Genomic DNA, 21,592 nt, shown 5'->3' on the forward strand with positions numbered 1-21,592 from the left:
CTCGACCGGAAACACTCAAGTGCTTAATGCAATCAGTTCAGAAATTAAATCAATATTCTCATACGTGATTCAAATCTAAATTCATTATAAAACTGATAAATAATCATAAAGCATTAATCACAGAATTGCATTAAATGAATACTATTACAAGAGTAATTCCACGGATACATCAGATTACACAAGAACACTACATTCTAAGCTATCCTAGATCCTACCTCGATGAAGAATTTAGCTCCTCATCGTGCTCCGATCAGCTTCTATCTTCAACTTCATGGTTCTTGACTCCATTGTGTTGAAGATGTTGCAGCTGTACCCTTCGTTCCAGAACCAGGCCTTCGTTCTTGCTCAAAATCTCAGAATATATGAACCAGTGCAGAAAAATTCGAACCCAAATGCAGAAAATCCAGTTTTCTTATATAGGAATTGCAACCACGCCGCGCGTCAGATCCATCACGCCGTGCGTGGTTGCTTATCTTCATCCTACGCCGCGCGTGTAACTCCCCACGCCCCCGACATAGTTCACTTTTCTTCTACCACGCCACGCGTGATCAATGCTACGTTGCGCGTGGCACTAGTCAGAGAGCACCCTTTCTTGAGCCAAGCTTCACGCCGCGCGTGATCAAAGTGCAAATTTGGCCGCTCTGTGATCCTCATCACGCGGCGCGTGATGGCCTACGCCCCCAGCGTAGTTCAATTGTGATTTTTCCTGCATATTTTCCTGCTTTCTTGTGTATCAAGTAACCTTGCTTCCGAGTCGATTTTCTCTTGATTTATTGCTTAAAAACTCTAAAATAAGTCTAATGTTCCTCAAATAAGCATGGATTATGAGAGTGTGACGATACGTCATCAGCCCCCCTAAGTTTCAGAAGCTTGCGATTTTGGCCCCATAATTTTCAAAATAGCAATTTTGGCCTCTATCTTTGCCCCGTTTTGCAAAAAGGACAATTTTGACCAAGTCAACTATGATGTGGCAAGTCACTTAAACAACTTAATAGGAGGAAGAATTTTTTTTTTGGTTACAATGCTAAAAAAGAAAAAGAAAAGAAGAGGAGAGCCTAAGCTCTTAGGAAAGAAACACCAAGAGAGTCAGCTGCAAGCAGATCCCGAAGCCCCAGGGGCGGAGAGGAATGAATTAGAACTTCAACATTAGAAGACGCGCCCAATTTAGCCATGAAGTCAGCACAAGAGTTACCTTCCCGGAGAGAATGAATTAAAGTCGTAGTTCCAAATCCAAGCAATAAGTCTTTAATATTTTGGATCAGCACAGCATAAATGTGAAACCTCGGAATTGAATATTGGATTAGATTTAAGCTATTTAAAGAATCAGAGTAGCAAGCAATATGGTCATGCCCTAAATCTTTAGCCAAAGAGAGACCATGGTAGATAGCTAAGAGCTCAGCATAGAGAATATCAGTAGATCCAACAATAAATCCAGAGAAACCCGATATATCCAGACTCCGTCAGAATTACGAAGAACTCCTCCAAAACCGGACCTACAAGGGGTACCCAGGCAACTACCATCAACATTAACAATAGTACAAAACATGTTAGAAGCATTCCACTTGACTAAACATTCTTCCGATGTACCCGAGGAATGATTTGAGAAACAAGGGTGAAAACTTCAATCATCTTTAGATGGTTTTGTTTCTCGTTTGTTCAAAACTAAATATTTTCCCCATAACAAGATATGTATGGAGGAACATATCAAGTGCAGAATTCCTTGTTCATGCAGGAACTCAGTATTGGTTCAAATGCAGATATTCCTATCCTTGAGGAACCTTGGATCTACGATGGCTTTCTTTTTTCGGTATCTAGTCCAAATTATATATTTTTACACCAAATTATATATTTTTACAAAATGTCAAAGTGGAGCACCTTATTGACAACGCGACAAATGAGTGGCACAAATATGTCACCAACAATCTATTTGATCAAGGCACAACCATTGCAATCTTGCGAACACCCCCTCTTTCATCAAGTTACTATGGGTAAACTGGTATGGAAAGAGGACAAAAAGGGTAATAATTACACCGTTAAGAGTGCTTGCAAGTTGTGTGTTGAAGAACTTATTGACACGCCTCATCTTAACTGTCCTGAGTGAAGAATCCTTTATGGCGAATATGTCGAGGGTGCTTTCCAACTCATGCTCGCTCGAGAGACAAAGGTATACATTGTCCATCAAATTATGTGGCGCACCATTGGTTTATGGAAGAAGGTTGAGTAATTAGCTGTGAATAATATCAACACAACCTCTATTGCCATATTTCATTGTTGACGAGCAATAGAATAAAGAAATATAAATATTATGCCATACAAATTAATGAATGATCAATGATGAAACAACGAAAACCAAACACAAGCTTAATAGTGAAAAACATTCTGTCGAGTGGCTTTGGAATTAACAGAAACCAGCAGCACAGCTAGACAACCATCATCAGTACCATCTACCGACTACAGACAGCTAAAAACATTGCAAACCCGACCCAAGCAAAAAGGGCAGCACCGGTGTGCTACAGAAATTTCTTAATTCTTCAAAACAATCACGGAAACACATTCATATTAAAGACGGATCAGCAACCACATCACAGCTACAGTCATGAAGCAGTGTTATACAACAAACAATCATCTCACTACAGCATTTAGCAGATACTATAAACTTGAAAAGTGAATGTTAAATAAGTAGTATTCAGAAAATACCCTAAAAACGTAACCTGTGTTCCATTAGAAAAGCAGTAAAATAGAAAAGCACTACAAACGACTTGCGCTAGACACCTGTGTTAAATTCTATTTCAATTACTTGTCTCACAAGTCACTGCTGAAGTTTTCTTGAACCAACTACTTACTATTATCCTTTGAAATTCAATTGCATTCCACTTTAGTGTTTGATGAATACTGGTTAGCAACTCGGCTACAACTTAAATCTAACATACAATGGAAATATTTAAAATTAGGATTACATTGTAATTTCACATATTCATTCTCAGTAACACAGTTAGCAACATGTAAACTAAATATTTTTTACACCATCTTGCCAATAATCCATCATAATTTCTCACCAACATGCTTCTTTGTGCAATCATCTAAGTTTAAAGATACTCCTAGTCCCAGCATTACAATTCCCCAAGTTGCCGGTAGGTTTCTAGATTTCTAATATTCTACATAGCTTCATAATCCAAAAAGCAAAAACATCCCATGGAAGCAATTAAACACAGAATACATAAGTGCCTATTACTATTTAGAACAATTCATGTAAATTATCAAATACCAAAACAACATATTACATACAAAATCAAGTATTATTCACCGTCACGGGAGATAGGATGCATAAGTCGTTAATCACAATAGTCAACCGCGCGAAACATTGTGACTTTTAGCACAACAGGCTTCTTCTTGATCAGCTCAAACACACAATAATCTCCATGTGATAGGTTGTTGTCACTTTCAAATTTAGCAAACCCCTTCGATATTAGCATTGATGATGATCTGGAATCATGCACTATGCACAAAACTTCCCACTGCTCCCCATGAGAATTTTGGAGTTTTATAGGAACATTTAGCTTCAGATACTTTTGAGCAAAATCAGAGGGAACATACTGCACAATGGATAAAAGATCAATTTAAATGGTAACATAAATAACTCAACATTTACTTTAAGGTAAAATCCTCACCACATATTTTCTGATAGTAATTTTGGAACAAAAATAAGGATTATTTGTGTTGAATTCCTTGGCAGCGTCCTCTGCTCTTGTCGAAGCATCTGTAGACATACTTTTGACCTTTTTCCCAGGACTCTCACTTGTTTCAACCTTTGACCTTTTCCTAGGACTAGGATACTTTGTTTTTGGTTCTCCATTTGAACTTGGTGTTTTGAAAGGATAGCAAATTTCAACAGAAGTTGCATCAAATATAATAACACTAAACTTTGAATTCCCTTCATATTTGAAAGACAGATAGCAACCATATCCTATAGAATAGTATTCTACAAACTCTTGCCATTTGTTGCAAAAGAAAACATTCTCGTCGCATTTCTTCAATTCCATTTCCCAAACACAACCATCTGGAACAGTAACTGTAGCAACATTCTTAAGTTCATTCCCAAATCTTGTTATAAACTCATCTGGAATTCTCTGCACTTAGTGATGACAAACCATCTGTTATACTATAGTACCAAATTTCAAAAGAGGGTTGACATGCTTTTGAGATTTTATAACGTAATAAGTTAGCTCTCATAAATAAAGGGTTGCGACTAGTGCCTGTTTGGATTCACATTTGTGAGAGGCAAAAATGATTTCAGATACATAAACACGTCAAAATAAATTTTATTTTGACTAAGGTGGGATACACCTTATTTTGTGGATGGCTGGATGGGATAACTTCAGTTGTACTAAGGCGTACGTGGGCCGGATTGGGTTGGATTTGGCCAAAACCAAAATCCGAGCCACATAGGGTATTTCGGATTGAGTCTAGTAAAATAACCGCATATTATAACATTGGGTCGGGTTGGGTAAATCCACAAGTTTTCGGGTTATTTTTCTATTTTTTTTATATTAAATATATAAATGTCGAATGTCATAAAAATAACTCAACCATTGTATTTTTTTTAAAAAAATAGTGTAACTTTTTTCACTATAAAATATAATCAACAATTTTGTGTAAACCCGCTAATTTATGGGTTGAATAGTATGCTATCCAAATGATTTTTTTTTTGCATTTTTTAATATCAAATGATTAAACGACCAATCATCATATTTGTTTATGAAAATTATTTAATCTTTTTTTTTTAATAGTGCGATGAATTATCATATTTGTTTATAAAAATTATTCAATCATTTTATTTTCTTAAAAAATAGTATAACTTTATTTTCAATATAAAAAAATCTAATGATCAAATGGCAAAATCTTTAATATTTTCATAACCCGATGTTTTTTATAGGTTTTTCATTTTTGAAATTCATATCCACCCACTTGTCCGACCCAACCCACTTTTTTGGATTGGGTGGGTTTGACCGGGTCGATCAGATTTTCTCAATCCATGTACACCACAAAGTTGTACTGTGTTTGATTTTAAAACTATTCCTGATACTGAACAAACTGAGGGCCAAGGGACAAGGCAAAAACTGAAATTCTAATCCTCCACAGAAACACGAAACAACTTTTTGTTCTCCGCACAAGTTATCTAAAATATCAAAATGACCTTTGGTCCACCAAACATCGTACAATACAAAGTTTGTTCAATATTTTAAACGTTTATCATGTGATGTTTTATCTTTGTACTGGTATGTGTGGTACTTATGTTTTGCAGATCAAAAAGTATTAACATGAAAATATTTCTACTTATGTGACCTTAAGTAAATATTTCTACTTTTGAATTTTTAACATGAACCCTTATGACATATGTTAGCAAGACTCTTTATAGAATTGATCATCTAAATTGCAGGTCGCGAGATTTATCAAACACCAATTATGGCTTAATCCATTAAAGTATTATGTAAGTTAAATTGCTATTGCAGCTCTGTACCATGCTTTTGCCTTTTCTTATTCATTCTATATTTTTTTCTATAACAGGAGGAAGAGAAGTTGACCGAAGAAGGAGATGCAGTATAGCGTTTCATTATTTTTTATGGTATTTTTTCTGTTATTATTTTATATATAATTTATTATTTTATATGTGTAACGGGTTGAACCTTGTACCAGTGAGTACACTGATTCATATTACCTTGGTTAAGATCCATTGTTGTCTAGATATATCGATGATGTACAAATATTTGGTTGACTAGCCCTTGTGATTGATTTAGAGCCTATGCTCAATTCTGATAGACTTTATAATTATATCAGAACTTTTAGCAACTACAACCTTAGTCTTTATCTGGAAAATGAGCTTGTATGGATGAAGTGTAGTTCTGTAGTAACCAATATGAGGAACCACAAAAAAAAAATGACATTTGATACACTTCTCCTTCTTCAATCTTAGACTCAAACATGTATAATAGCTGCTTCCTAATAAATTCATGGATGTTTCCACCATATCGTTTCAAAATAACATCATTTAATAAATTGCAAATTAAAGCTTAGTATTTAAGTTCTTGGGGTAATAGATTCGTAAACACAAAAATGCATGAGTTGTAACCTTTTCATCAAACAACACCATCCCAATGGAACTGGTTTCAGAAGGATTGAGGAATGCGGAGACCTTCCACAATCGAAGAATACACGCCTTGATTCGAACTGAGTCCTTATTGGGTAAAATCTCAGCAACATTGTCAACTTCTTACAAACTTTGGCCATTTCGGTTATTATCTCCACAACACCAGAATATATTTGCCTTTGAGATTTTAATAGGGCCTTCTTTGCACAAATCCAATATTTATAACCCAAACTTTAATATAAAATAATGGGCATGTTCGAAATTCAAAAAGCTTATGAAAATCGTTGGAGGGAAAATAATTGAAGTGAATAGCCCAAACCCTAAATCAAAACCATCTAGGTTAAGGATTACCTAAAGGGCAAAGATAACAAATTACCTTTCCTAGTTTAAACCTAACTTGGATACGCGTTGCTTACAATTAGGGTGACGACAATAGAAAACAAACAAAAAGAATATCGAAGTATAAAAATCGATTAAAGCTTTGGAAAAAACGCAACCCACTGGTTTAGCAAACCTACAGTGGCAAATAAGTGAGCCTTATTGTTAAGACTGACTGTGTCATCATTGTTGACATCATCAACACACCTTACTACGTCTATATATTATTCTTCTGTATCATCAAATTTCCCTCTTATATACCCGAACAATCTACCAAAATCCTTTACCACTATTTTGGGTTTGAATCTCTACACTAACTTGAATCTCTCACGATCATCCACACTTTTTCTACGATGAAACAATTGTTGGATGGTTTTTGTGTGTTGGTGGAGAAGCAACAGGGCCATGCAGCATTGGGGATGTTGAAAAACAACGTAGTGTAGAATATATGTTTAGATCCATGAGATATCAAGTTCTATGGGTGCACGTTAGAATTAACCATTAAAGCAATCAAACACATAATATATAACATTTCTGTATTTGAATAGACATAGTTAGCAACCTAGTATCACCTAGTGATCTAATAATGGCTTTGATTAGATCAATCATCGGTCCAAATTTTAAAATACTAATTTGACCTTGAATATGAAATTGTCTCCAAGAGTAATAAACATCAACTCAACAACTCAACCAAGATCCATGGCATTACATGTCCTAACACAACTCAGCTCATCTAGTCCAAATTAACCCATTTAATGCAAATCCATCACTCATCTTGGAATCAAATAAGCAAAATAAATAATGGCACCCTATCACATCGATAATATCTAGAGCAGCTTCTCAGTCCCTCGAATATTAATAGCACAAGATATCAATTGGCGACTAAATGGAAACTAAAATCTACTGCACAACTCTAAAAGGTTAGCATTATGGCAAACCCTATTTGAATGTAATTTTGCATCCAGGTTTCATTAGCCTGTTTTTGTTTATTATACACTAGCGGGCAGTTCCGCGCCTGCCTATGTCTAACTCATGTAAAAAAAAAACGATGTCTTATTTTATTGTGAGTTTGTTAATAAAAAAAATTAGTTGATACTAAAAAAATCAAGAGTATTGTTGGTATTATTGTTAAGTGTTATTTCAAATTATAGTGAAGGGCAAAATGGACAAAAAAAAGCCAGCCCAAACTCCCCTATTCCCTTTATATATTGTTATAGGTTAATTGTTATTTCAAACTATAATGAAGGGCAAAATGGACAAAAAAAAACCAGCTCAAACTCCCCTATTCCCTTCATATATTGTTATAGATATATAAACAATTAATCCTGTTTCAGACAGGCGACAACTGCTGCTCTCAAACAACTGACTCAAAGCCTAACGAAACCTCAAAGATCTCAAAAACTTAGATTGTTTATTTCAGTTACAGAACAATAACCACACCACAATACCATGACAAGGAACATCATGTTTAGGTAAGTAACAATCAATAAAATAACAAATACAAATATTGTGCCGTACAAATGAATGAATGAACGAAGGATCAAAGATGAAACTATGAAAACAAACAAGCTTAATAGTGAAAAGAGTTCTATCAGGCAGCTTGGGAATCAACAGAAACCAGCAGCACGGCTAGACAAACATCATCAGTAATTGGTACCAACTAACAGCAGCTAATAACATTGCAAACCCGACCACAGCAAAAAGGGCAGCACCAGTCCGCTACAGTAATTTGTTAATACTTCAAATTACGAACACACATTCATATTAAAGGTGCATCAGCAACCACCTCACAGCTACAGTCATGGAGCAGTGTGGTACAACAATCATCTCACTACATCATGTAGCAGATGTTATAAACTTGAAAGGTGAATGTTAAATAAGTAGTATTCAGAAAATACCCTAAAAATGGAACCTTTAATATACCATTAACCCCTTCACGGTGATTTGAAGTAACACACCAGCAATTAGGGTTCATATTTAGTGCCACAGTTTATGTTTAGTATCTGCGTCTGAATCAACAAATGATAGGTCCAACTCCTATGAGGCATCAGCCACGTGTCAAAATACATTCAACTTGTGTCCATCACAGCATCAAGAATTCGTCTCAGGACAGTTTTTAAGATGAAAGACCAATCATTATTACCAGATCAAAAATCAGAATCCTCTGAGGACGTGTGGGATTTAAGAAAATAGAAAGTAAACAAAAATGCTTACCAAAAATCAGATCATTCATGAAAAAATCAAGTCAACTAAGCGTCTTTCTAACCGTCAACTAAACAGTTTGCAACCAGCACCAAACTCACGAACAATCATCAACAACATAGACACAGCATCAACAGCCACAATGTGAACATGCACCTATCAAGCCCCCATCACTTTTCCCGATCATAACTATAAAACCCAATAAGTTGTTAATTATAAATTAACTAAGCATTAAGTAGATCACAACCACGCTGCTTATAACAATGGAAATAATAATGCAGAAACAGAGATAAACGCAAACACAATAGAATAAAGCTAAAATGGTAAAATCCCTCATACTGAAATATTAACCCAGCAACTACCAGGTCCAAAATTTACCAAATTCTAAAAGACTGACATAATATGAGCCAAAACATATAAACATTCAAACACCAAGGAATTCAACCCTACCAAACTTCACTTAGATCATAAAATCCTTCAATGACTCTGATAAGACCATTCACATTGATGAAAACATCCCATATTATCAACACAGCAACAGGTACAGTAGTCAAGGTGTCACGGGATACTTCATGAAAAACAGCTCATTCCTGCAAAATGTAAATAGAATTGAACAGTCACAAAAAGTTTAAAAATACCTTTTGACATTGGAGTTGACTTTTTGTTTCAATTTAAAGGTCAACATATTACTCACATCACCGTTTGAATTTCAAGGAGATGGGCTTCGAGATGCATCAGGGCGACCTCGAGGTGAGACACTGCGAGGAGTAGGAGACTTCCCATCACGGCTACGATTATCAGGACTTTCACGACGAGGACTTTTCCTGGGAGAAGTACTCCTTTGGGGAGAAATACTCTTTTTAGGAGAAGGGCTCCTTGCTGGACTAGGACTGCGTCGTGCAGGGGAGCGGCTGTTGAGAATAACAAAAAATCCTTCAATAACATTAATTATGATGGTGAGAAATCAAAACTGAAAATTCCAAGTATCAACGAAAAAAAACCTGTCTACTGATCTGCTCCGGCTTCTACTATGACGCTCATCATCATAGCGCCCCCTTCCACGGCGCTTGTAATCAGGACTGGCACTTCGGCTTCTGCTTCGGCGGCGATGGTCCCTATCTCGCCCACCACGGTACCTATCACGTCCATACCTATCGTAACTCCTGCTGCGACTTCTCCTCCTGTAATCCTTGTCTCTGTAATCATCGTGATGCCTACACAAAAAGTTGGACATTAGACAATAAAAAATTCTTTCAATGTCAATCATGAATGTTGGAATGCCACTGGCTACGAGAGATACAATTTAATAACCGTAAGAAAATTTCAAAATGAACATATAAGAAATATATGACATTCACAGAGACTGTCCAAATTCAACATAAGACAATTAGAAGAAGTACAGTAGGGTCTATACTGTAAATAAATATGGCAACAGCCACCTTAATCTATGATGTGAAGGACTTTGCCTATTAAACAAGTTAAAATGCTTAAATTAAAAAGGCTACATCTTTCTGTAAGTAATGAGCAAAATCAAACTGTGTGATTCAGCTTGATTGAGCATCAAATAAATAAAGCATCAACTGTATCATTGGAAATTCCAGAAATGATTTCAGCTATAAAATTAAATGGTGGACCGGACAGAAATACCAAGGGTAAGAAATTTCTGTAATGAAAATATCACATTCAACTTATCACGGCCATTCAACAGTCATACAACCGTCATTGCTTGCAGTATAAAAAAAATCCTAAAATGATAATTTCAAAGCTTTCCAGACAATGTAGCAGCTAATAAAACTCCTACTTTCACAACACTCTGAAAGCAACAATGACATTAAAAAGTGGTACGCACCTCCTCCTGCTGGGACTGCGGCTCCTTGAGCTCTTTGATCTTGGGGATGTTTCAATAATCCTTCCTTTGTGACTGTAAATAGAAGAAACTAAACTAAGCTAGGTACACATGCGAGGGAATAAAAAGAACAAGCTGTGAGGAAAATAATAACAAGCATCCACCACTTTAAGCATAACAAGAGAAGAAAGCTATTGTCTGCACGCACACCTCTGGGATTGAGTGTGTTCTGGTGTCCAACACCCAATATCCTTATGTACTACCTGTGTCTAACAACTCAGTAAAGTGTTCAAAAAAAAAATTGCTTGGGCACTCCTTGGACACATCTCAGACTAGTTTAGGGATTAAAAATGTGTTGAAGCAATGATGACCAATGAGAGGATTAAAGACATCAAATTTTATTACATTATTTTTCGCTTTTCAATTGCACGAATGAAGATGAAAGGCACTATCATTATACTACTTCCGTCCCTAAATATAAGACCTTTTTGAGAAAAATACGAAGATTAAGAAAGTTGATTGTAGTGTTAAATTTGTTGATAATTGGTATTGCTTTTACAATTTTATCCTTTAAGAGAGAGTGAATTAATGTTTTTTAGTGTATTTATTAGAGATTGTAGAAAAAGATGCACTATAATTACTAATTAGGGATATATGTTGGTAAAACCGTAAAAGAATATTTAATGCCATTGGAAATTTGAAAGGGGTCTTATAAAATGGGACAAAGAAAAATCTCAAAAGGATCTTATAATTAGGGACGGAGGTAGTAATTTTTTTGTAACAAAACAAATTGGGCTGATTTAGATCCAAATATATATTTGAATTTTCAGTGCGTCTGTGTCGTGTAAGGTGCCCTAGGATACGCTTTATTGCTATTGTACTCAAACATATCTATTTAACAAGGTTACTAAGTATTCCCTCATTATATTATATATAAACAACAAAATAGAGAAAAGCAGTGTAAATTCATAAATTTGACATGACAACACCATTATAACAAAATCGATAACTAAAAATATAAAACTATATTACTTACATTCTCTCAGCATTAGGGCCATATTTTGCAAACTGGACAGTTATTTCACGACCATCGACCATTCTTCCTGAAATAAAATATTTCAAATTCCATATACAATAAAAAAAACAAGATTAACAGAAAGCATTAGTGACAATGGGCATGTTTGGATTGGCTTATTTGAGCTTATCAACTGGCATAAGTTTTATCTGACTGTTTGGGAGAGCTTATGAAAACAGCTTATGAAAATTTTCATAATTTTTTTCAGCTTATTTTTATAAGTTCTCCAATATAACTTCTGAGAACATGAAAACAGCTTGCAACATATATAAAAAGAATCTATCTTTATTTTATCTTTTACTTTAAAAATAGCTTATGGAAGCTTATACATAAGCACTAATCATGATAAGCTGTTTATCCAAGCAGGCCCGAAATGAAGCAAACATACCATCGAGTCTATCAACAGCCTTTGAAGCTTCATCAGCATACTTATAACGCACAAAAGCGAAACCCCTCGATTCACCAGTCCTTAAAAAAATATATATAATTTCAACAAATGAAAGAGATAAATGAATGAATGAATAAAAACGAGAAATTGAAGAAAATTGAAAAACCTTCGATCTTTGGGGATGAAAATGTCAACAACTTTGCCGTATTTATCAAAGAGAGGAAATAGGTCATCGGCGGTTGTACCTGAAGGGAACAGTATAGGGTGTTAGGTTGAAGAATTGAATTGAATTGAAAACAGAGAGAGAGAGAGAGAGAGAGAGAGAGAGAGAGAGATTACGGAAAGTGATGTTGAGGACGAGGAGAGAGTAGGTGTCAGCGATGTCTGGAGGACCTTGCCTTCCGAAGTGCGACATGTTTGTGATTGAGAATTGAAATTGCAGAGAGTGATAAAGAAGATTAGGGTTTTGTTCTGGTGTGTGGCACTGGGCCTCAGAAGAAGAACTTCGTGAATAATCTTTTCTTCTTCCTTCGTTTATTTATATTTCTTTTCTTTTTTACAAATTTTTTATTTTTTATTTTTTTTACAAATTTTATTTAATATCTTCTTTTAAACATTAATTATTTTTTACCAACATATCACTAAAGTGCTTTATTTTTTTTTCAATCGGTAATAATATTAATTTATTACCCTTTTTTAAAGGATGAAATTGTAAAAAAAACACTAATTGTCAATAAATTTAACATCACAAATTACTTTATTTAGGGTCCGTTTGACTCAGCTTTTTTTTAAAGCTTATTCAAACAGCTTATGCAATATAAATTAGGTTTTATGCTATTTTATAAGTTCACACTAGTGATAATTATAATTTTATAAGTTATTTTATCATAAACTACCTTCACAAACTTATAATAATATATAAAATGTTGCTTAAATTTTTTTCTCACCTTTCATTTGTAACTGCACCAAATCATGGACAAAAGTGTCATATTTTTGTAAAAAAAAAGTCTCATATTCATCCTCACATCAAATTTTAACGTTGGAATTCTTTTACGCTTGCTTGGTAATGCAATCAGGGGTTGCACAAGGTGTTCTGGGCATGAGGTTGTCTAGGTGGAGCAGTATGCGTTCTTATGGTATTTCCGCTAAGGGATTCAAAACAACACACGGGCATTGGTTGACATTAATGCAAGGTGTGTGGTGAGATGTGTCGATGGCTGAAGAACATCCTGGAAGCTAAAATGGGAGTTGCACCATAATCTTTCAGCAAGGTTTCGACATGAAATTCTTGAGATGATTGAGTTCCAAGTGAAGCAAAATCTTGGGATGATTTAGTTCCAAGTGAATAAAATTCTTGGGATGGTTTAGTTCCAAGTGCGGTGTACTTTTTATGGTGGAGTATGATAGTTTAATTTGTTGGTATAGACAATGAGAATTACGATTGTCGGTGAAGACAATGATTGTCGGTATAGACAATGGAAGCGGGAGATAATGATTGTCGGTGTATATACAATGAAGATTGAAGACCATTACAATTAAGGTGGAGATTGTTGGGGTTGATTGCAATGTAAGTCTCGCATTGCTAATGAAGGAAAACAGGTTAAGAAAATTATATTGGAGAAGTCTCACATTGCTTAGAATACTGAATGGGGCAGGAGCTCAATGCTATTTATAGAAATCTCAAGTTCTTTGTTTCAATACACCAAACAGTAGCACTTGGAAACACTTTAAGTTTATATATGTGTTTGTTTATTTTTCTCTTATACTCTTGTGTTTAGAGTATTTGAAATGTAGTTCAAATATTTACTTTGGAGTGTGAGTGTACTGGGCTCATAGGGTAGTTGAGAGTGAAGTCTATATGTTGTAACAATTTTTATATAGTGTTTATTCTCTAGCTGTCGGTTTAGACAACGACTATGATTTTTTCTCCGGTTCGTAGTTTCCAGGTTATATTCTTGTATTGTGATTGCATTCTTTTATTTTCTCCATGCCTGTTTTTCCCAACAATTTGCTGTTCGATATTAACTAGTACATGAAGCATCTTTAGTGATCATGATGTAGTATGATTGACTTGTTTTTTCTTTTCATTGTCTATTTTAGTCGTATTAGAACAAGCAAGTGCGGTTACAAATGAAGACCTTGACAGAGCAGGGGCATGCAATTGGTACAACTAGGGCCCTGTCCAAACTCAAGAAGGTACTGAACCCCAAGAGGTTAATACACACAAGCTATGTTAGTTTATCAACTCATGGGATTATAGAGGTTATGAAAAAATAGATTCTACGTATGTTTAGCTATTGGTTTTTTTAAGACCACATGGATGAAAATTACCAACTGAACCATGTTCATAAGACCACGTGGATGAAAATTATACAAGTATATGAATGAATGTTTAATATAAATTATTTACAAGTTTTAAAATTTCGAAACTTTAATTTTGAACGTAGAAAAATAAAATTTCAAGATTTGGTCCAAAATTTGATCCTTGGCCTATAGAATTTAATATACACTTTCAGTTCTTTGGTGGAACAATGATTTCTCATAGGAACCGGAAATTAACACAAAAAAATATATATATTATATACACCTTTAAAAATAGGGTAACCAAACGTACACTTAAATTTTCAGTCAGAAAAAAAAATGTACACTTAAATTTATTATTAGAAAAATATACATTTTAATCTAATATTTTTATTTTTATAAGTAAAAATAAAAAAAATGAAAAGGGGACCAAATGTCTGTAGTTTTCAAAAAAAATTAAAAAAATTTACATTTTTATATATTTAATATAAATTTTGATTAAATTGAATAAAATTTTAAATATAAGAATAATTGAATGAAGCATTATATGTTATATCTAATTAATTACAAAAAGAAAAAAAATTCTATTAATAATATATCATTATTTCTGATATATTTATGATTGATGGAGCATCCAAATTTTTATACACGGATGAAAGTTCTCTAGGTTATATTAGTGGCTCAATTTTTTTTTTTGAACAAGCCAAAATGAGATATGTATATATAGAAAAAGTAATCTCCTCAGCATAAGGCGTGACAGCGTCCTGAGCCATCAAAAACTGGTATGCACCACGGACCGTATACACTTAAATTTTCAGTCAGAAAAAAAATGTACACTTAAATTTATTATTAGAAAAATATACATTTTAATCTAATATATATATTTTTATAAGTAAAAATAAAAAAAAATAAAAAAGAGAGCAAATGTCTGAAGTTTTCAAAATAGGAAGACAAAAATTATGCAAAAAGTACATTTAAGTCTTTGTAAAAAAAAAAATTCATTTAAATCTAATTTTTAAGGAATATAATATAATACAATACTACAATTTAGTACAACGTTAATCTTTTTTTCTTAAAAATATACACCGCCTAAGTAATTTTTTTTTTCTTAAAAAAAAAAAAAAGGTTACCGACCGTTGTTGTGCATATCACGTCCTTATCCTTATAAATAATGAGCGCCCAAATCCGGGAACCCTAACTATTCATTCATTCATTCTCTAATTGCTCTGTTCTCTCTCTCTCTGATAATAATAATCTCATTCTTTTCTGAAAGCTCTCTCTCTCTCTGATTCATTCTTCTTGCTGTTGTTTCGTTTTCATGGAATCACCGCGCACTCCGATTTCATCTCCGCTCCCAATTTCCATCTTCATGGAATCACCGCGCACTCCGATTTCATCGCCATCGTCCCTCTCGTCGGTAACTCCTTCACCTCGCACTCCTCTCTGTGAATCTCCGATGATGGATCATACTCCTCCGATTTCACCTCGCACTCCGATTTCGTCCCTGTCGTCGGTAACTCCTTCACCTCCTCGTGCACCCAAAAAAAGCAATAAGCAACGAAGGATATATTCTACCCCGATGCTACGCTTAATGGATCGAATCATTCAAGATGGTGAATTGTGGTTGCTTGAGTATCGAAGGAATCAGAACACCGCTCAACTCATCGAAAACGAGAGAAAGAGAAAAATCAAAATTTTGATGTCACTTCGATGATGATGATGATAGTAACCCATTCTCTCTTATTATTCCTTTTCAGACATGATGACATATATAGATAGGTGCTTTCTATATCAAAATGGGTAAGGAAAAAGGGTAAGATTCCATTGTTATTTTTTGACATAATATATAGATGCTTTCTATATGGAAATAGGTGAGTTCATTGAAACTTCCTCCTTCTCAGGCTCGTTAGTTTTCAATTTCATTTCCATAAAGTTTTAAACTTTCTTCTTTCTAGGTTATAAAAATTGTGTCTTTAGTTATGTCGTTTTAATTTGGGTAATTTCATTTATCTATTTTTTGTTTCAGAAAATGTGGTTTTTGTTTATTTGTTGTATTCTTTTTGTTGATGATTTATGTTCTTGATTGTGTTTTGGTGTTTGGACTTTTGACTAATTTGTTGGTGATCTATATAGGTTTCATTTTATGGAGGTAGGTATGTAATTTTTTTATCGGGTTTGTGGAGGTTTGACACCGCCCGCCAATGGATGGTACTAACCAAACAAAACTTTCATCAAGTTCTTCCTAGTTTCAACTGTTTCATCTTTGACTGAGTTTCTATTTTCTTTTATTATGCAATTGTGATTAATGATATGTTGGAGAGAAGATATATTTTTTTGTGTTTGTTTGAATCCATAACTACCTTGATTGTCAGAGTCAATGCAGGTACTACAGCTATTGTAGGATAAAAATCAGTCTCGTCTCTTCAGGTCATTAGAGGTAGTAATGGAAAGTGCATCAGTTTTTATATGGATTTGTGTTTGGTTGCCTTACTTCTCTTATGTTCAGTTTTGTTACTCACTTTCTTTTGAAAACTAAAAACAGAAAGGAGCAGAAGATACTATAAGAGGCTGAGAGGGTAATCATATCTGAAACAGTTCTAGTTATCGTTATTGAAGTTCTCAATGGATACATTGCTTACCTATGTTCTGGCTTCAAAATATCATTGCAACAGAATAGTGTGAGTAAAAGGAAGAAAATAGGACCCTGATGGAAATGGCTCGATTCTTGGCTATACGAGAAAAGTACGCCTAAGAAGAGTTGAAGAAGAATATGGACGATGCTTAGTTGGATGCTTAATTAAGGTGCCTTACGTCAGGCTGTTAGCATCTTTTCAAGATTTCTGCATTATGCTAGTGAGGAGCTTCTCAATGTAGCAACGAGTGTTGAGATATAATAACAAAATGGGTAAGGAAAAAGGGTAAGATTCGATTGTTATTTTTTGACATAATATATAGATGATGCTTTCTATATGGAAATAGGTGAGGGAAAATGGTGAGTTATTTCTTCCTTTCCATTGTTATTTTATTTTATTTGTTTGAAATTGTGATATGATGATCTGTTGGGGGGAGAAGGAGAACATCTCATCTCAGGTAGGTATGTAATTTTTTTTACCAAAATCATTTTAAATTCATAACTAATTTGATTTGATAGTCGAAGTGTCTTTGCAGGTAGAACAACATTGCTATGCTTGTAAGTGGGATATCAATTTATTTTTTGCCTCTTTTGATCTGGTTTTTATAGTATGAAAAATGGTAACTTTCAATAATTGTTTGCTTGTGCATGGTGTCATTTACAAGGCCAGAAACTTAATGGTATTTAAAGCCTTGAAGGTAAAGCTCTGGGGCTGGAAGATGTGTTTGAAATGGTAAAAATAAGGGATTTGAGTATTCAATATCACAATGGTGTTTAAATCCCTTAGGTTGTAATGAACATATGTATTTTTAATAAAGGGAATGGAGAGGTTGACAGTATGGAGAGGTCATGTGCAGAGAGATGGTATTTAGAAGGAAATGGAGAGGCATCTAGTTTTTACATTTTTGCTTTGTTCAACAAAGGTATCAGGTGTTGGGCGAAACATCTGTAAAATATTTATGTTTTGACTATGTTTGGAATTGTTTGCTAACTTGGAGGCGGGCAAGTATGGATGTTGAATCAATGAGGCTCAACTGACATTAAAGAGAGTTGGTATGGGCAAGTATGAATGTTGGTTCAATGTCTGCATCGCAAGTATGAATTTGTTTAGTGAAGGTTAAAAGTTTTTCATTACACTTGTTGCAATGTGAGGGAGCTGCTGTTGTATAATTCACTGGTCTTGTTAGCAATTTTTCAACGTAACTAGAAATAGAATGACTTTTAGTATGTGTTGTTAAGTAGGACTTCCTAACCATATGTTGTTCCTTTTCCCTTTTCAGTGACTTACCATAAATTTCAGTGTCAGTCTTTAAAGCTTATAAAAGTGTGTGTTGGTAATTCGATCTTCTGTTAAAGTCCAAAAAAGTTTACCCTTACGTTTAGTATTAAATAGTTTTTACTTCCTTTACAACAACAATGTTAATAACAATGGATGCCTGAGGTTGTTTCTTGAAATAGGATGAGGCTGACTACATATGTTATGTACTAATTTGTAATGGCGATGGATAATAATACTCACATTCTGAATTTTGTTTCAGGCCGCCAAGGGAGCAATTATTGGTGACAATTTCATTGTATTAGATTGTGATGATCATTGCTATAAATTTAGGGGACCATTCTGCACGGATATATGTGCTCATGGACTGTGCTTCTGTAGCTTTAGTGAGTTTTAACAAAGCTCATATTGGAATGCATTTTTAGTAGTTAATGGAGAGAACTCTCTGATGGCGAGAGTGGAAACTATCCTCTGTCTACCCTATGGGGAGCTCCATCTGGTCTCCGACCTAGCTATGCATAGAGGAGTGTCATTGACATGGGGGTCTGCGAGAACATTGGAAATTGGCAGAAGGTGAAAATTTGTGTGACAATTGACTTCTGGGCCAGGCTGGGTTCATGGTGTGGAGTCATGCTTCAAATTTAAATTATGGTACCTTTGTGAGTTAGGTACTCAATGTTGAACCAAAACAGTAGAAAAGAGGGTTGTTTTAATGCCTATGGAACTCAACAAATCTTGAACATCCCCATTTATTGGAGACAAGATGTCTTGGCCAGGGGAAAGAGATAGGAACTACTCCGTTAGATTAACCTATCATTTTAATGGGTTAGTTGGGAAAAAGTTTGTAAGTAGGAAAAGACGGGGAGGGGCTGGGTATAAAACAATTAGAGATCTTTCAACTTAGCTTTATTAGGAAGTTTATAAAATTGGGGAGATTTCAACTTATCTATTAGGAAGTGGCTTTGGCCTTTGGAGATTCAATGTGGAAAAAGTGTCTATTTGGTGGTAAGATAGTGACTTGTATCAATGTGAGGGGGATGTGATGCAGGAAAATCTATAGTGCCGACTGCTGAGTTGGTAAGATATTGACTTGAGAATTGCCTTGGAAACCTTCTATAGGCACTAAAGATATCTTTTAAAGCGAGGAGTCGGAGGCAGGTACATGTCTGATCGGTTGTGGTAAAGAAGAGGATGTTAACATCTACTTTTTGAATGTTCAATTATGTCGAGACGGTAATGAAGTCAATAATCATGTTGCACAGTTCTCATGATTATTAAGGGTTGGGGAGACTGTAATGTATAAAAGAGGAATCTCATAATCTGGTTTCCATGTGTATGGGGTGTATTTTGAAGGCAGGAAAACTTACTGGTTTTTGAAGGTAATACTTTTGGGATGGAAGATATGTTTGAGTATTCAATAACACGATGATGATATATTGGTAATAAAAGTCAGAATGGAGTTGGGTTCAAATATCTCTTAAAGTGTGCTTCAAGAAACGGGGTTGACTGTTGAGAGTTCAAGTTCAAGACAATCTTGTGCTTACTTTCGATTTACTTCCATGTACTGCTAATACTAGGTTAATCCTCCTCTGTCATGGCTTGAATTTGTATACCTTAATTTTCTGTCCAGTCACAAGAAAATCTTTCAGATGCCTGTGTTATGCACTGGTTTAGTTTATACGGCTGCTACCTACTAGTTTGTTAATTTAAAAAAAAAGACAGATTTTGCTCTCTAGGCAAGATGTTCTAGTGTAGAAAAATATAAAAATATAATAATCTCTTAAGTTTTTTTTTTATCAACTAGAATGATTTTATTTGTAGCTTAAAAGGAAACTATATGTTGAACTTGAATAGGGTCCTGTTTATGTCCTTCATCTAAATTGTTAGACAGTTCATCAGTTTTTGTGACCAGGAACATCCCTGGCTGTTTGTATATGATGTGAAGATAAGTTGTAATATTGCTGAAGTAGCTGGGAAGAATGTCATGTCCACTTCATCAGTTGTGACCAGTGGACTCGTTTCATATAAGCAACGGGGCATGCAATTGGTACAACTAGGCTCTGTCCAAATTCATGAAGGTACTCAACCCCAAGAGCTTAATACACACAAGTTGATCTTTCATGATCTGTATTTATAGTTAATTATAGATGCTCTGGAAGAAGAGATTGTGTTTGTTAAAATTTTCCTTGTCTGAAATATAGATTCTACATATTTTTAGATATAGGTTTTTTTAACAGTTTTTTATCTGCTGTAAAATATCTAAACTTAATGATGGAGATGTGAGAATTTGCAATTGTTAATTCCATTTATTTGTTCTCCTCCTTGTCTACTTCAAAATTTATGGTCCCTTTCATGTAATTTGATACTATTGTATAACCAAATTATTTAAATTTTGCATATTAGCTTGTTTTTCTTTATTTCTGTCTCAAAATCAGAAATCGATTTGTGTATTTCTGATATAGAAATCGTTTTTTGATCTGCTAAAAATAACCACACTTTAGTCCCTTAAAGTGTAACCCATTGTGACATTGGTCCTTGAGTGTATTGCAATTGCTGCTTCAGTTCTTTTGGACTGTACCTCAGCCCAACTCGGCGTCGAGCTCGGCGCAATTCTATTCTGACCCAAAGCAAAGCTTTCCAGTCCAACGATCACAGAAGCCTCCACTTCTCTAACCGCCGACATCAGAATGATTGACATTTACTGCCAATCATGACTCTTCAGCCATTATTCCGACAACCAACAATAAGGCCGCAACACCTGCCTTCACATTGATAGTCTTGGTCCTGCACCGAGGGCTATATATACCCTTCTCATGTAGAAGGGACAAGTATTCATTCTTATTCTCTTAACCTCTCACTTGACGCAATACTTACATCCTCTCCCCTTTCACAACCATCGTGCAAAGAGGTGTTCACCAGCCACGATCCTTCTAATCAGGTAAGATCAGAAATCATTCCCTTTTTCTGTATATACTTATAGCTCTTTTTTACTTACATTTGCTCCTTTTTACTGATTTTGCTCGGTCGCACTTTGAACCTTTTGTTTTCTTCCGAAGCCATCCAAATAATAATCAGTGTCTTAAGTTTATTGTAACGGTTTCCAAATAGAGATGCGCTAGAAAATGAATTGCATGTTAACATTGAACAATTATCTACCTAATTGAATCCTCTCCTTATCTTATTTTCTCTTTGATTTTTAACATGCGGAAACATCGAACTCATTTTCCACAATTTTATTCGAGCTTACTACGCAGTTTAAACAAGTTCATGTCAAAATTGCCTTCCTGTAGCTCAAGTCGATTCTTGTTCATTTATAAATTTAGTTTAAGGAACTTCAAATAGAAGTATG

The 21,592-nt window shown here is 34.7% G+C and overlaps 2 protein-coding genes and 1 long non-coding RNA gene across 6 annotated transcripts; 1 reads left to right on the forward strand and 2 right to left on the reverse strand.

Annotated features, from left to right (window-relative positions):
* Positions 1-2,972: 2,972 nt before the first annotated feature.
* On the reverse strand, positions 2,973-5,732 carry LOC123922445 (B3 domain-containing transcription factor VRN1-like). The gene is made up of 3 exons (XM_045975158.1): positions 5,685-5,732; positions 3,669-4,127; positions 2,973-3,593 (listed from the first exon to the last, which is right to left on the reverse strand). The coding sequence occupies exons 1-3, from the start codon at positions 5,730-5,732 to the stop codon at positions 3,333-3,335; spliced, it is 768 nt and encodes a 255-aa protein (XP_045831114.1). The 3' UTR covers positions 2,973-3,332.
* A 2,183-nt stretch (positions 5,733-7,915) lies between these two features.
* LOC123881814 (serine/arginine-rich splicing factor SC35-like) lies at positions 7,916-12,554 on the reverse strand. Of its 3 annotated transcripts, XR_006799613.1 has the most exons (10): positions 12,374-12,554; positions 12,201-12,279; positions 12,035-12,114; positions 11,608-11,674; positions 10,575-10,646; positions 9,727-9,939; positions 9,420-9,636; positions 9,176-9,315; positions 8,447-8,914; positions 7,916-8,354 (listed from the first exon to the last, which is right to left on the reverse strand). XR_006799613.1 is itself a non-coding variant. In XM_045930555.1 (8 exons), the coding sequence occupies exons 1-7, from the start codon at positions 12,447-12,449 to the stop codon at positions 9,435-9,437; spliced, it is 789 nt and encodes a 262-aa protein (XP_045786511.1). In that variant the 5' UTR covers positions 12,450-12,554; the 3' UTR covers positions 9,036-9,315; positions 9,420-9,434. The 3 variants fall into 3 exon arrangements, 1 of the variants encoding a protein (XP_045786511.1); XR_006799612.1 differs by having other exon boundaries at positions 7,916-8,914; XM_045930555.1 differs by lacking the exons at positions 7,916-8,354; positions 8,447-8,914 and having other exon boundaries at positions 9,036-9,315.
* Positions 12,555-15,476: 2,922 nt separating this feature from the next.
* LOC123881815 lies at positions 15,477-20,039 on the forward strand. 2 transcript variants are annotated; one of them, XR_006799615.1, is made up of 3 exons: positions 15,477-16,772; positions 16,878-16,911; positions 17,008-20,039. It is a non-coding gene; the product is annotated as an uncharacterized LOC123881815 (long non-coding RNA). The 2 variants fall into 2 exon arrangements; XR_006799614.1 differs by having other exon boundaries at positions 15,532-16,772; positions 16,878-20,039.
* The last annotated feature ends 1,553 nt before the right edge of the window (positions 20,040-21,592 follow it).

This window comes from Trifolium pratense, linkage group LG4 (genome assembly GCF_020283565.1).
Source record: "Trifolium pratense cultivar HEN17-A07 linkage group LG4, ARS_RC_1.1, whole genome shotgun sequence".
NCBI lineage: Eukaryota > Viridiplantae > Streptophyta > Magnoliopsida > Fabales > Fabaceae > Trifolium > Trifolium pratense.

What these genes read in the sequence shown, in the direction of transcription:
- LOC123922445 (XM_045975158.1), bottom strand. Translation starts at nt 5,732, where the DNA reads ATGGATCTTAACCAAGGTAATATGAATCAGTGTACTCACTGGTACAAG. An exon ending in AGTGTACTCACTGGTACAAG is followed by an intron (nt 4,128 to 5,684) that starts GTTCAACCCGTT and finishes CACTAAGTGCAG; the next exon opens with AGAATTCCAGATGAGTTTAT. An exon ending in TTACTATCAGAAAATATGTG is followed by an intron (nt 3,594 to 3,668) that starts GTGAGGATTTTA and finishes TCCATTGTGCAG; the next exon opens with TATGTTCCCTCTGATTTTGC.
- LOC123881814 (XM_045930555.1), bottom strand. Translation starts at nt 12,449, where the DNA reads ATGTCGCACTTCGGAAGGCAAGGTCCTCCAGACATCGCTGACACCTAC. An exon ending in CGTCCTCAACATCACTTTCC is followed by an intron (nt 12,280 to 12,373) that starts GTAATCTCTCTC and finishes TGTTCCCTTCAG; the next exon opens with GTACAACCGCCGATGACCTA. An exon ending in TTCATCCCCAAAGATCGAAG is followed by an intron (nt 12,115 to 12,200) that starts GTTTTTCAATTT and finishes TATTTTTTTAAG; the next exon opens with GACTGGTGAATCGAGGGGTT.